At 55.8% G+C, this 10519-nt stretch overlaps 1 protein-coding gene across 2 annotated transcripts; it reads right to left on the bottom strand.

Annotated features, from left to right (window-relative positions):
* Positions 1–205: 205 nt before the first annotated feature.
* SPATA20 (spermatogenesis associated 20) lies at positions 206–10488 on the bottom strand. Of its 2 annotated transcripts, none has more exons than XM_021554805.2 (16): positions 10437–10488; positions 9424–9561; positions 9269–9333; positions 8769–8923; positions 8396–8539; positions 7906–8107; positions 7677–7807; positions 7479–7583; positions 6901–6975; positions 6481–6693; positions 6133–6325; positions 5239–5407; positions 4617–4825; positions 4307–4506; positions 4106–4186; positions 206–492 (listed from the first exon to the last, which is right to left on the bottom strand). In XM_021554805.2, the coding sequence occupies exons 1-16, from the start codon at positions 10463–10465 to the stop codon at positions 322–324; spliced, it is 2280 nt and encodes a 759-aa protein (XP_021410480.2). In that variant the 5' UTR covers positions 10466–10488; the 3' UTR covers positions 206–321. The 2 variants fall into 2 exon arrangements, with proteins under 2 accessions (XP_021410480.2, XP_021410489.2); XM_021554814.2 differs by lacking the exon at positions 10437–10488 and adding an exon at positions 10277–10298.
* Between the last annotated feature and the right edge of the window lie 31 nt (positions 10489–10519).

Raw genomic sequence — 10519 nt, 5'->3', positions numbered from 1 at the left:
TTAACACTGGGATTTATATTTAATTCAGTTTCCTTTTCCTTAGCAAGAGGTGAGAAGCAAGCATGTATACAGGGGCAGGAAATGCTCCTCCATGGGTGACCAAAAACAGCACCCAGGACCACAGTCAGCTGTGCTGAGACACTGCTGGTGCAATAGTGCAAGTAGACCCCAGCCTGCTGCAGATGGGGAAGGGCACAGCCCCACTGCACTGCTAGGAACCATCTGGGATGGTGCTCAGGTTGCCTCTATAATGGGTTCTTCCATATTCCCAGGCCAGCCTGTCCCACTCTTGCTTTCCCACAGGCAGCAGGACTGAAGGGCTCATGGGCTGAGCATCCCACGCAGCTCCTGGACAGAGGTGACAGGCAGGGAGCAGGTGAAGTTGCTGCAGACATAGGCAGTGGCTTTCCCATCCTTCCTCTCCAGGGATGCAAGGAAAGGCAGCTGGCGGTAGAGGAACCCAGCGTTGTCTCCATCTGCGACCATCAGCACCTGCCCAGAGAAGGAGCTGTGAGAGCCAGAGAGCACAACCAGCTGGTCCTTCCTGCCCCACTGACATGCTGAGGGCTGGCAGTGTCCCCCACACACTCTTCCAAAATGGGGAAGGGATGGGGAGCTGAAGGGAGCCACTCCAGCCCTCTGCCAGGGTCCCACGGTGGTCACATCCCTATAATGCCAGTGCAGGAAGAAGCATGATGGAGATGTGGCAGCTTTGCCTCCCTTAGCCACACCAGCCACTTGGCAGCCAGGATGAAGCACAGGGATTGGAACATCCCAGCCTAGCCAGCTTCTTGAGGACACCTACCCAGCCAAAGAACAGCCCCAGAAACAGCTGCAGCATTGCCCCACCCAACCTGCAGCCCAGTTCCTCCTGCTCTCCCCACGCTTCCCAGAAAAACTCAGGCAGCAATGAGCAGTGGGTATGGGGCTCTCCCGGCTGACACAGCAGCATCAGCCAGAGGTGATGACTGGGCTGCCAGGATAATTAGCTTTTCTGAAAGAGAAAATGTTTGTTAAAGCCTCAGGGCTTACAGGCTAATCAGGAGAAAGGCCAGGAGCTGGCAGCGAGCCTCATGCCGATGCAGATGCAAAGGGTGAGCAAAAGGCTGTCCCTTCCCAAGGCACAGAGGAAACACCCTGCTGCTGGAGTATACAGCTCTCCCTTGCCCGCCCCAATCCAGTCCTGCATGTGTCTGCTGAGCATGGACACACTCACAACATGTCCCTACTACTCACACCAATGCCATCAAGGGATGCTGACACCAAATGCTGCCTCTCACAGCACACACATCTCCCATCATGGCACTGCTGTCCTGGCATGCAGCATCCTCTACAGCAGGGCCAGCAGAAGACCCAGCACTGACATCCAGAGACACCCACACAGCCTCACTCATGCCTGGCAGGGGCTGTGCACAACCCAGGGGGGCACCAAATCCCCAAGTCCCTGACCTGGATAGTGGCTGCTGCAGTCCTGTCCTGTCCCCCATCACCCCACATCTGCCTGACCCAGCTCTGTCTCAGCCTCCTGTTCCTGCCTCCTGCCCCCCTCATTGTCCTCCCCCTTTGCCTTTGTCTGGAATTAATTCCAGGAGTGATTAATTACCAATTCATGTCCAATCTGAAATTCATTATTCATTTTTCTCACAAGCTCTCCAAGGTCCTCTCACAGGGCCAGGATGAAGGTGAGTGGCAGGTGAGTGCTCTGCAGCCGAGGAGATAATGGGACCCTTCATAATTACCCTAAAGACCATTAAGAGGGCAGGGATCTATACCAGCAGCTGGGATCCAGCTCCAGAGCAGGGATCCAACCCTCTGCTCCCAGCACAGGAACAGCAATCAGCACCCCTACCTGCATCCCCAAAGAGCTGCCTGCAGCAAAGGGCTACTCCAGGCCCAGGGTCCATTTAAAATCACAACCTCAATGCAATTGTATCATCAGCATCTTGTTACAGCAAGGATTTCAGAGTGAGGTTTGTAAGGAACTAATTACTGGAACAACCTAATTAATTGTGTTCCTGCATGCAAGCCTGGCCCCCAGCACCCTGCTGGCACAAAGGGAGTGGGGGCACAGGGGACACGGGGATGTTCCCCCAACTCCTTGGCAAAGGCAATTCCCAAATCAGCCATGTCCCTGGAGCAGCTGACCCAGGACTGCTCTGCTTAGGGCAGCTTCCCGAGGCAGGGAAGGAGATCTGAGGAGCAGCTGGAGGGGGATGGAGGCAGGTGGGAACAGGAGCATGCTCATGTCTGTGTGATGCAGCATGGAAAGAGGGACAGCTGTTGGGAGGCAGTGGGCTGCTCCCAAAGGTAGTGCAACTCTCTGAGAAATGGGATTCTCCCCCCTTCCTCCTATCACCTCTGCAAGGGGAGGAGCCATTGCTACTGCCAGAGATCATGCTCCTACCACTCCTGCACACTCATGCTTGGGGAAGGGGAGATGTGTGTCCACAGACCTATGCTCCTCTGGGGACAGTTTTTCCCTCCTGCCACAATTCTTCTTCCAGGAAACAAACCCAAGCTGGAATAGCTTTGGCTTCATCCCATCATCACAACATGAGGAACACACAAGGGGCAAACAGAGCTAGACTCCCACCCTGCCTGCTGCCAGCTTCCAGCTGCAGCCTCTCACATGCCCCTCAAAGCATAGGTCCCCTGCAAGCAGCCCTGGCAAGCATGATCATGGCTTCACTCCCCCATGGAAATATCCATCCAGAATACCCAGACCTCATCTTCTCCCTTCCCCAAGGAATGCAAAAGCTTCTAGGAGAAAGATCCTCCCCTGGGGAAGGAGCATCCCCACCAGCCAGACTTGTAAAAAGAGAACCAGACTGCAGGGAAGAAGAGGACATGGCTGTGCTGTTTGTTCTGCTCAAGACCCCAAAGCTGCTGGTGAGGGCTCAGGGGACCAAAGGCTGAACTGCTGTGGGCAGAGGGTTGTTAACAGTGGTGCTGGGCTCCTGTTCCTGCAAACTGGGTCACCCAGTGTAATCCTTCAAAGGGACAGAGGACGAGTGTGGGAATAGAGGCCTCGCACACAAAATAGGGACCTGCATGGAACAGGAGTGCTGCTGGATGGGTGATGGCAGAGGAAGGACAGAGAACTGTGTGCCCCACTCATGCTCCTGGAATGTGTCCCTCCTCTTCCAATGCTGACATTAAACATCGCTGGGCACACAGGCAGAGGGTCAGGGTGACACCCCTGTGGGCTGAGCTAACCAGAGTACAGAGCAGAGGATTCTGTGCTGATGGCTCAGCCCCCCCAGTTCATCCTAGCTGGGGTTACAGAGGCAAAGTGGTGCTTTGGCCCGAGAGACTGACACTGAACACACCAGTCCCTGGCACCAGGACCCAATGGCCAGTGATGAATCCAATCCAAATACCGAGCCCCCTTACACAGCTCGGTTCTATTTCCCTCAGCTCCACAGGTTTGCTGAGGTCAAAGCCATCATCCCCAAGGCAGGGACACCGCCCACCAAAGCTGATGGGCACCAGCTGCTGTGCTGCCCTTCCCTGCCAGCTCCAGTGCAGCCTCAACTCCAGCCCCTCTGCGGGATGCACTGATACATCTCAAAGCAGGGATGACGACAAGCAGAGCCAGGCAGGAAACCCAATACACAGCAACAGCTGCTGAATGGGAGAGGAGCTTTGGGAAAAGCCAGCCTCTCCCAGCTGGTGGTACCCAGAATTGGAGTGAGGCACTGCCTCATCCCTTCCAAGGATGCGAGGGTGTCTCCAGGCAGCAGGTGACCCAGATACTAACTGGGTCTGCACAGGACATGACACATCCACCTAGGCATGACACATTCACATCGGAATGAAAGGTTTCCCCTTGGGAAAGCACTGGGCTCCGGCTGAGAGCAGTGTAAACAGCCAGCAGCAAAAACAACCACTGCTGCAGCCACTTCTGGGCTGGGCTGCCCATGCTTTGTGCAGAGCTCAGACATGGCCCTGTGGCTGTGCTTAGATATAAAAGGACAGGATCCTTCCCAGAACAGGCAGAACAGAGGAGGATAGGTGCAACAGCTGCACTGAGAGAAAGGATGAAGCACCAGCAGTGCAGGCAGCAGAGACCAGGGAAGGGCTGGCAGGCAGGGAGCACCTCTACCTTGTTTGGGCTGAAGACAGAGTGGACACAATGCAGCATCTCTTTGGTGTCTTCTCCTTGGGGGTCCCCACAGATGACGACCTGTCCAGGGAGAGGGTGGGTGGCAGGAGTAAGAAAACAGAGCTGTGACCACACCCATGCCATTGCCAGCCCCGCTTCCTACAGCAGGTCCTGCAGGGAACACTGAGCCCCAGCCCATACCTGTTTGAGGGTGCGATGGAAGACAGCGGTGGCCCGGACCATCTCTGGGAGGATTATCGGGATCTTCTGCAGCCTCTCTGAGAAGACAGCCAAGATCTTGCCAGCTTTTTCCACCCAGTCCATATGACCAGAGTAACAAGCTGCTCGGAGCAGGTTTGTGACAGCGACAGAGTTCGGGGCGGGCTCTACTCCATCTTGGTCTGCAAAGGACAACATCTGCCATCAGCCCAGTGCCTCACCATCATCTGCAATCATCCCTGTCCTCCCACAGCACAGCCCATGGAACACATTGCCAGGTCCCTGAGCTCACCATCCTTGAGACGCAGGAGCAGGGAGGGATCGCTGGCCTCAGTGGAGAAATAAGCAAAGCCTTTAGGGTCCCAGAAGAGCTTGTCTTGCATGTGCTGGAGATGAAGGGCCCACTCCAGCCAGCCCTGCTCCAGCGAGACTTCATACAGGTCAAAGAGTGCCTGGATGACAAAGACATAATCCTCCAGGAAGCCCTGGATGGGCAGAGCACTGCAATGGCAGACGGGAGGAAAATCAGAATCTCTAAACTGAGCAGATTAGAAATGCTCTCCAACCCAGCAAAGCCCTGCTTACTGGTCTCTGATAACCAAGGAGATGCCACCAAGCAAAGCACTCGCTGTGGCCATCACACAACTCAGCCCCAGGGTTCTGTACAGGAGGAAAAGGAAGGGGAAGACACTTGCCAGCATGAAATATGAGGAATAGGAAAGGTTTTGACTTAAATTCCTCCTCACTGGCTGAGGGACACTAATCCTTCCTAAATTGCACCAGAGCTCTATACAAAACAAACACCCTTCCTCCCTCTCAGTTCAGTCTTGCCTGGAAGACAAGACAGGGACTGCTGAGGGTCTGGGCAGCACCTGCAGGTGACCAGTCAAGTCTGTGGAGTCTCTGATACTCACCTCTGCTCCACTGAGTTGTGCATGCCCTGATAGCAGCTCCGCAGCAGCTTCCCGCTGTCTGGGTCGAAAAGGTGTGTCCTCAGGAAAGCAGCTGCCTGTGCAGCCCTACTCACATATTCGTGCTCAGATAGGGCAGCCCCAGCCTGGGCAAAGCCTGAGATCATCAGCCCTGCAGAGGCAGAGACAGCAGGACAGGTCAGGGGGGGGCACATGGAACCGGTGAGAGGGTCCCTGTCAGTCCTCTGAAGGAGGCTCAATGTGAAGCTCATCCTCCCTGATGCCAGCAGGTCAGGTCTTAGCTCTTCTGCTCAGTTCCAATCACTAATGAAGTCACTCACTGTCACCAAAGAGACAGACAGAGTACTGTAAGGCCAGCAAGAGCTGAACCCTCACTTGTGGGCAAATACAGGACTCAAGACTATTCTAGTTTGCAGGATAACTCCAGCCCATGCCAGCTCCAGACCGAAATTTATTCAGGAATTTACTGCTGGGAATAGAGCCAGGGGTCCTGCAGTTATTCCCTGAGGCACGACCCCCAGACAGACATAGTGCTGTCATCCCTCAGCCATGCAGCAGTAGGGATGGGCTCTGTGCCCACCAGGGTCTTGGGTCCCCAACTCAGACCCCTCCCACACAGCCCAGCCAGAAGAGCTGGACTGAGGCAGGGGAAGTTTTGCTGCTCTCTGCTGGCAGCTGTGGAGGGAAATAAAGCCATAGCAGTATCCTGATGCTCCCAAAGCTTGCAGGTGTGGGGCTGCTTCCACACAACCCCTGATCACAGGCCCTGATCACAGCCTCTGTGGGAGCTCCTCAGTCCCAGTAGGACCTGTTGGTTCCATGCCCTGGCAGGGGTCCAGCCAAGGCATGTGTCCCCAGAGCAGAGCTGCCCCTCACCATTCCATGCTGCCAGCATCTTGGTGTCCAGGTGTGGCTGTGGCCGCTGTGCCCGGGCTGAGGACAGTCTCTGTTGGCATTCCTGCAGCAGGGTACTCAGTTGGCCTGGCTCCAGCCCGAATTTGGCTGCCGTCAGCTCTGGGGAGCAGCGGACAATGAGGACGTTCTTTCCCTTCAGCTCCTGATGGGGGTCCTGAGGGGAGAGGGAGACACGCTCTAGGAATGCCATTGGGCTTAGGAGGTGCTGGATTCAGTGTTTTGGGGCTGCTCTGCCATCCCTCCATGCCTGTGGATGCAGGTCCCTCATCACTGCTCCTGACACCAGGCAGGTCTTTACTCTCCCCTCACCCTTGCAGGGTCCACGTTGCCAGCCTCTTTCACTCCATAGTGGTGCATGAAGACATCTGCCAAGGTTGTCCCCTCTGTGGCACCCTCAACAGAATCAGGGAGGAGAGGCCGGAGCTCCTTGGCTGCCCACACACAGAAAGCTCCTTCTCGCTTCTCTCTGGATGTGGTGGTTGGGTAGGAATCTGCATCTTGTGCACTATAGAAACCTCCTGCCTGGGAAAAGCACAACAGAGACCCTCCAGCTCCAGGACAGCACTTTCAGCCAGCTCCCCATCACTGAAGGGCTGGCAGGCTGGCTAATGAGCCTCAGTGGTGCTCCAGACTGAGCTCAGCTGGGACAGAAGGGAGGAAAAGCAGCCCCAGGCCACATCCCAGGCAGGCTAAGTGCCTCCCTTTGGCTCAGCTCAGGGAAGAGCCTACCTGGTCACTCAGGTCACGTGAGACGTAGAGTAGAATGTCTCGGACGACATCAGCAAAGAATTCATCCCCAGAGATCTGTGGGACACACGGGGTGGACATCAGTTTTACATGGGTGGGAGGGGGCAAGAGACACCACAAGATATGGTGAGAGATTTCAATTTGAAGAATTGGCAAAGGAGCATTTGAAAGTCCAAGGATTTTAAGTGAGGGATGTATTCAGAGTAAGACCTTCAACAGAAATCTACTATCAGTGAATACTGCATATCTACAAAGGGCAGTGGAGAGTAATGCTGGAGTTACACTGAGGTCAGAGGCAGCAGCATTGTCTGCTGACTTGCAAAGACCAGCCCAAAGGCTGTTTCCTCCCCCATTACACTCAAAGCCCTTGGGCTACACTGTCATGAGTTTGTGCAGCACTTCTGGATAAACAACAGGAGATGAAGGGGAGCATTGAATTGCTCCATGCCCATGGGATGGGGAGTATCTTGGGAAACAGGCTTTGAAGCTGCTCCCCAAACCAGGCCAGTCCTCGCAGCCTGCAGGAGTGGGAGCCACACAGAGGGATGCCAAAGCTGTACCTGGAAGGCTTTGCTGTATATGGCTGCCAGCTGTCCCTGGTCATAGAGCATCTTCTCAAAGTGAGGGACATGCCAGTGCTGGTCGACGGAGTAGCGGTGAAACCCCTGCAGAGACCATGGGAAGATGTCTCTACCCCACATCTCCACCCCACACCTCCTGGCCATGACAGGGGCTTACCCCCAAAGATTTACTCCTACCTGACCAATGTGGTCATGGATGCCCCCATGGGCCATCATCTTGAGGGTGTGCAGAGCCATCTGCAGTGCCCGGGTACCTTCTGGAGTAGTTTGGTGCAGGGCCCAGTAGGTGAACAGGAAATTCAAATTCACTGAAACACAGAGAGATAACAGGAGGCTGTGGGGTAGGCTCTGCCCCCACGCTGCTATCTGCCCCACAGCAGATCTCAGCAGCAGAGACCAGACTGACCTGGCATGGGGAACTTGGGGTATTTGGAAAAGCCACCATACTCCTCATCATAGGATCTGGAGAGCTGCTGGAAACACGTGTCCATCACCTCTTTGGCTGGTGGGGGTGACGCCTGGCCCTGAACACGGATCTCTGATGTGTGTCGCAATGCTTCCAGAATCCTCTGGCTGCTCTCCAACAGGGCATCTTTGTTCTCCTTCCACTAAGATGCAAGGGGAAAAAGATAGTTCTTCCTGCCTTGCACCAGTCCAAACCACACCTCCAGCTCCCAATCAGCCCTCCCAAATCAGCTCAAACCCTCAACTCAGCTCAAACTTCTCAAACCCTCAAATCAGCTCAACTTCTAAACAAGCCAAAGCTCTGTCTGGTTCTCTGGGCTACTCTTCCTCACAACTGAATCTCCTAACTCAGTTAACCCTTCAAGCCCAGAACAATTTCTTTGTGCTCCCTTTGGTTCAGCCCCATCTGCTACACCATTCCTGCCCCGCACCTGCTCTGCGATCCGGAGCAGCACAGTCCGAAAACCAACACGATTAACTCTATCCTCAGGAGGGAAGTACGTCCCCCCAGCAAAGGGCTTGAGGTCTGGGGTCAGCCAGACACTCATGGGCCAACCACCTCCACCACTGGTGGCCTGAAAGACAAAACGCATGTGCACCAAGATCACGCAAGGGGCACTTGCTCTGTGCCCTTCCAGCACATCCAAGAGCCTCACTGGAAGAGAGATGTGTACCTCTGTCCACCCTTGAAACCCCTCCAGACCACCCCATATACTGGTTCTGCTTGTCTGAGGAACATGACAATGAACAACACCCTGAGGGAGCCAGTCAAAGCCTCCTGGCCCCTGCCCCTGCCTCCCTCACCTGCACGAAGGTCATGTACACTTTGTCCACATCTGGCCGCTCCTCACGATCCACTTTGATGCATACAAAGTGTTCATTCATGATGTCCCCAATCTCCTTGCTCTTGAAGGACTCCTCTTCCATGACATGGCACCAGTGGCAGGTAGAGTAGCCAACTGCAAGCAAGTTCAGGTGGGTGAGGGCAGCAACTCACAGGGAGCAGAAAACACGTGATGGGGAGAACACTCAGAGATGGGGACCTTTGCTATGGGCAACAGCTACTGCCTCCCTGAACAAGAGACAGAGTGGAAAAGTCTCCTGAACTTTCCAGTTCCTGATCCTAAAAGCACACCAAGGACTCTGGTCCTGCATGTATTTCCAGAGAGAGCTACTCCAGCACATGGTCTTCTCTTGCTTGGTGGTCATCCATACCTACATGGCTACTCACACACCAGCTCAGCTTATCTGATCATCTACAGACCAACATGAGGGGATGTGAAATATGCCTTGTTTCTGGTTACCTGACAGGAATATCAGCTTGTTTTCTGTCTTTGCTTTATCAAAGGCTTCCTGACCCCAAGGGTACCTGTGGGGGGGAAGACAAGAGTCCCTCAGCCCCATGGGCACAGCAAGAGAAGGAGGAGGAGGAAGGGGAACAGCTCCCCATTGCTCTTACCAATCCACAGGGTTGTGGGCATGCTGCAGGAGGTACGGGGACTTTTCATTAATCAGGCGGTTGGTGTGACGAGGGACGCTGGGGGGGCCGGGTGTCCCCACCGTGGACATGGCTGCGATCCCCGTTAGAAATGTGCACCTGTGACACCAAACAGGCTCAGGGGTTCCCTGCTCACCACAACAAAGCTCAGGCTCTGGACAGAGCCATGACAGACCAGAGCGTCAGCACCACCACCCCAGGTCCTGCTGCGCCCCAGGACAGGGTGCTCCTCCCCATGCCGAGGGGAACAATCTCAGCCCCGAGTAGCTCTGCTGGGGCTCAGTCCACACCAATCCCCCCTAGGATGTTCTTCGCACTCAGAAGAATCCTTCCCACTCACTGAAGGCTCAGAGGTTGATCTCCAGTTTGGCACACCCCACCCACAGTGGGGTGAAGGCCACCCCCAGAGCCTCCCCCCAAGCACACTCTGGGGGCACACCCAACAGCTGTAAATGCAGGAGCAGCATCTGCGGGACTTGACCGGCGTGTCCCCAGGGAGAACAACCCCTCAGAGAGGAAAATCCCCTCGCCTGGGGTGGATGTGGGCAGGGAGGGGCACAAGGGGCCCTCCTTATGGTGAGGAGAGTGAGGGGCAGGCGAGGACCAGGGACACTCCTCTGCTGCTGGGCAGATGCGGGGTTTGGATATGCGGATGCAAGGTTGGGATGCAGGAGGTGGGAAAGGGATGCAGAACGGGGGTATAGAGCATGTGAAGTCGTGCAGGGGCTGCGGTACCGCGAGGAGGATTTAGGGAGGATACAGGGGGATGAAGATGGATATGGGGAGGACGTCGGGGAAGGCAGGAGAAGCGTACGGGTGCGGAAAGGGAGAACCTAGAGGAGGCGCAGAAGGGTTGCAGGGCGCCGCAGCGAGCACGCAGCGGGCACAGCAGAGGTGCGGGAGGACTCCCGCGGCGGCGGGGACGCGGCGGTGGCGCCCCCAGGGCCGGCCCCGCTCCCCGGCCCCTCCGGTACCTGCGGCCGCAGCGCAGCGACGCCAACATGGCGGCGGCTCCCGCGCCCCGCCCTCACCGGCCCGCAGCCGTCCCCGCCCCTGA

This window comes from Lonchura striata, chromosome 19, assembly GCF_046129695.1.
Source record: "Lonchura striata isolate bLonStr1 chromosome 19, bLonStr1.mat, whole genome shotgun sequence".
NCBI classification, from domain to species: domain Eukaryota; kingdom Metazoa; phylum Chordata; class Aves; order Passeriformes; family Estrildidae; genus Lonchura; species Lonchura striata.
The sequence above is the reverse complement of the archived record's forward strand: the minus strand, read 5'-3'. Positions and strand labels throughout refer to the sequence as shown.

What these genes read in the sequence shown, in the direction of transcription:
- SPATA20 (XM_021554805.2), bottom strand. Translation starts at nt 10,465, where the DNA reads ATGTTGGCGTCGCTGCGCTGCGGCCGCAG. An exon ending in TCCATGACCACATTGGTCAG is followed by an intron (nt 7,584 to 7,676) that starts GTAGGAGTAAAT and finishes TGGTCTCTGCAG; the next exon opens with GGGTTTCACCGCTACTCCGT. An exon ending in CTGTCTTCAGCCCAAACAAG is followed by an intron (nt 493 to 4,105) that starts GTAGAGGTGCTC and finishes TTCTCTGGGCAG; the next exon opens with GTGCTGATGGTCGCAGATGG.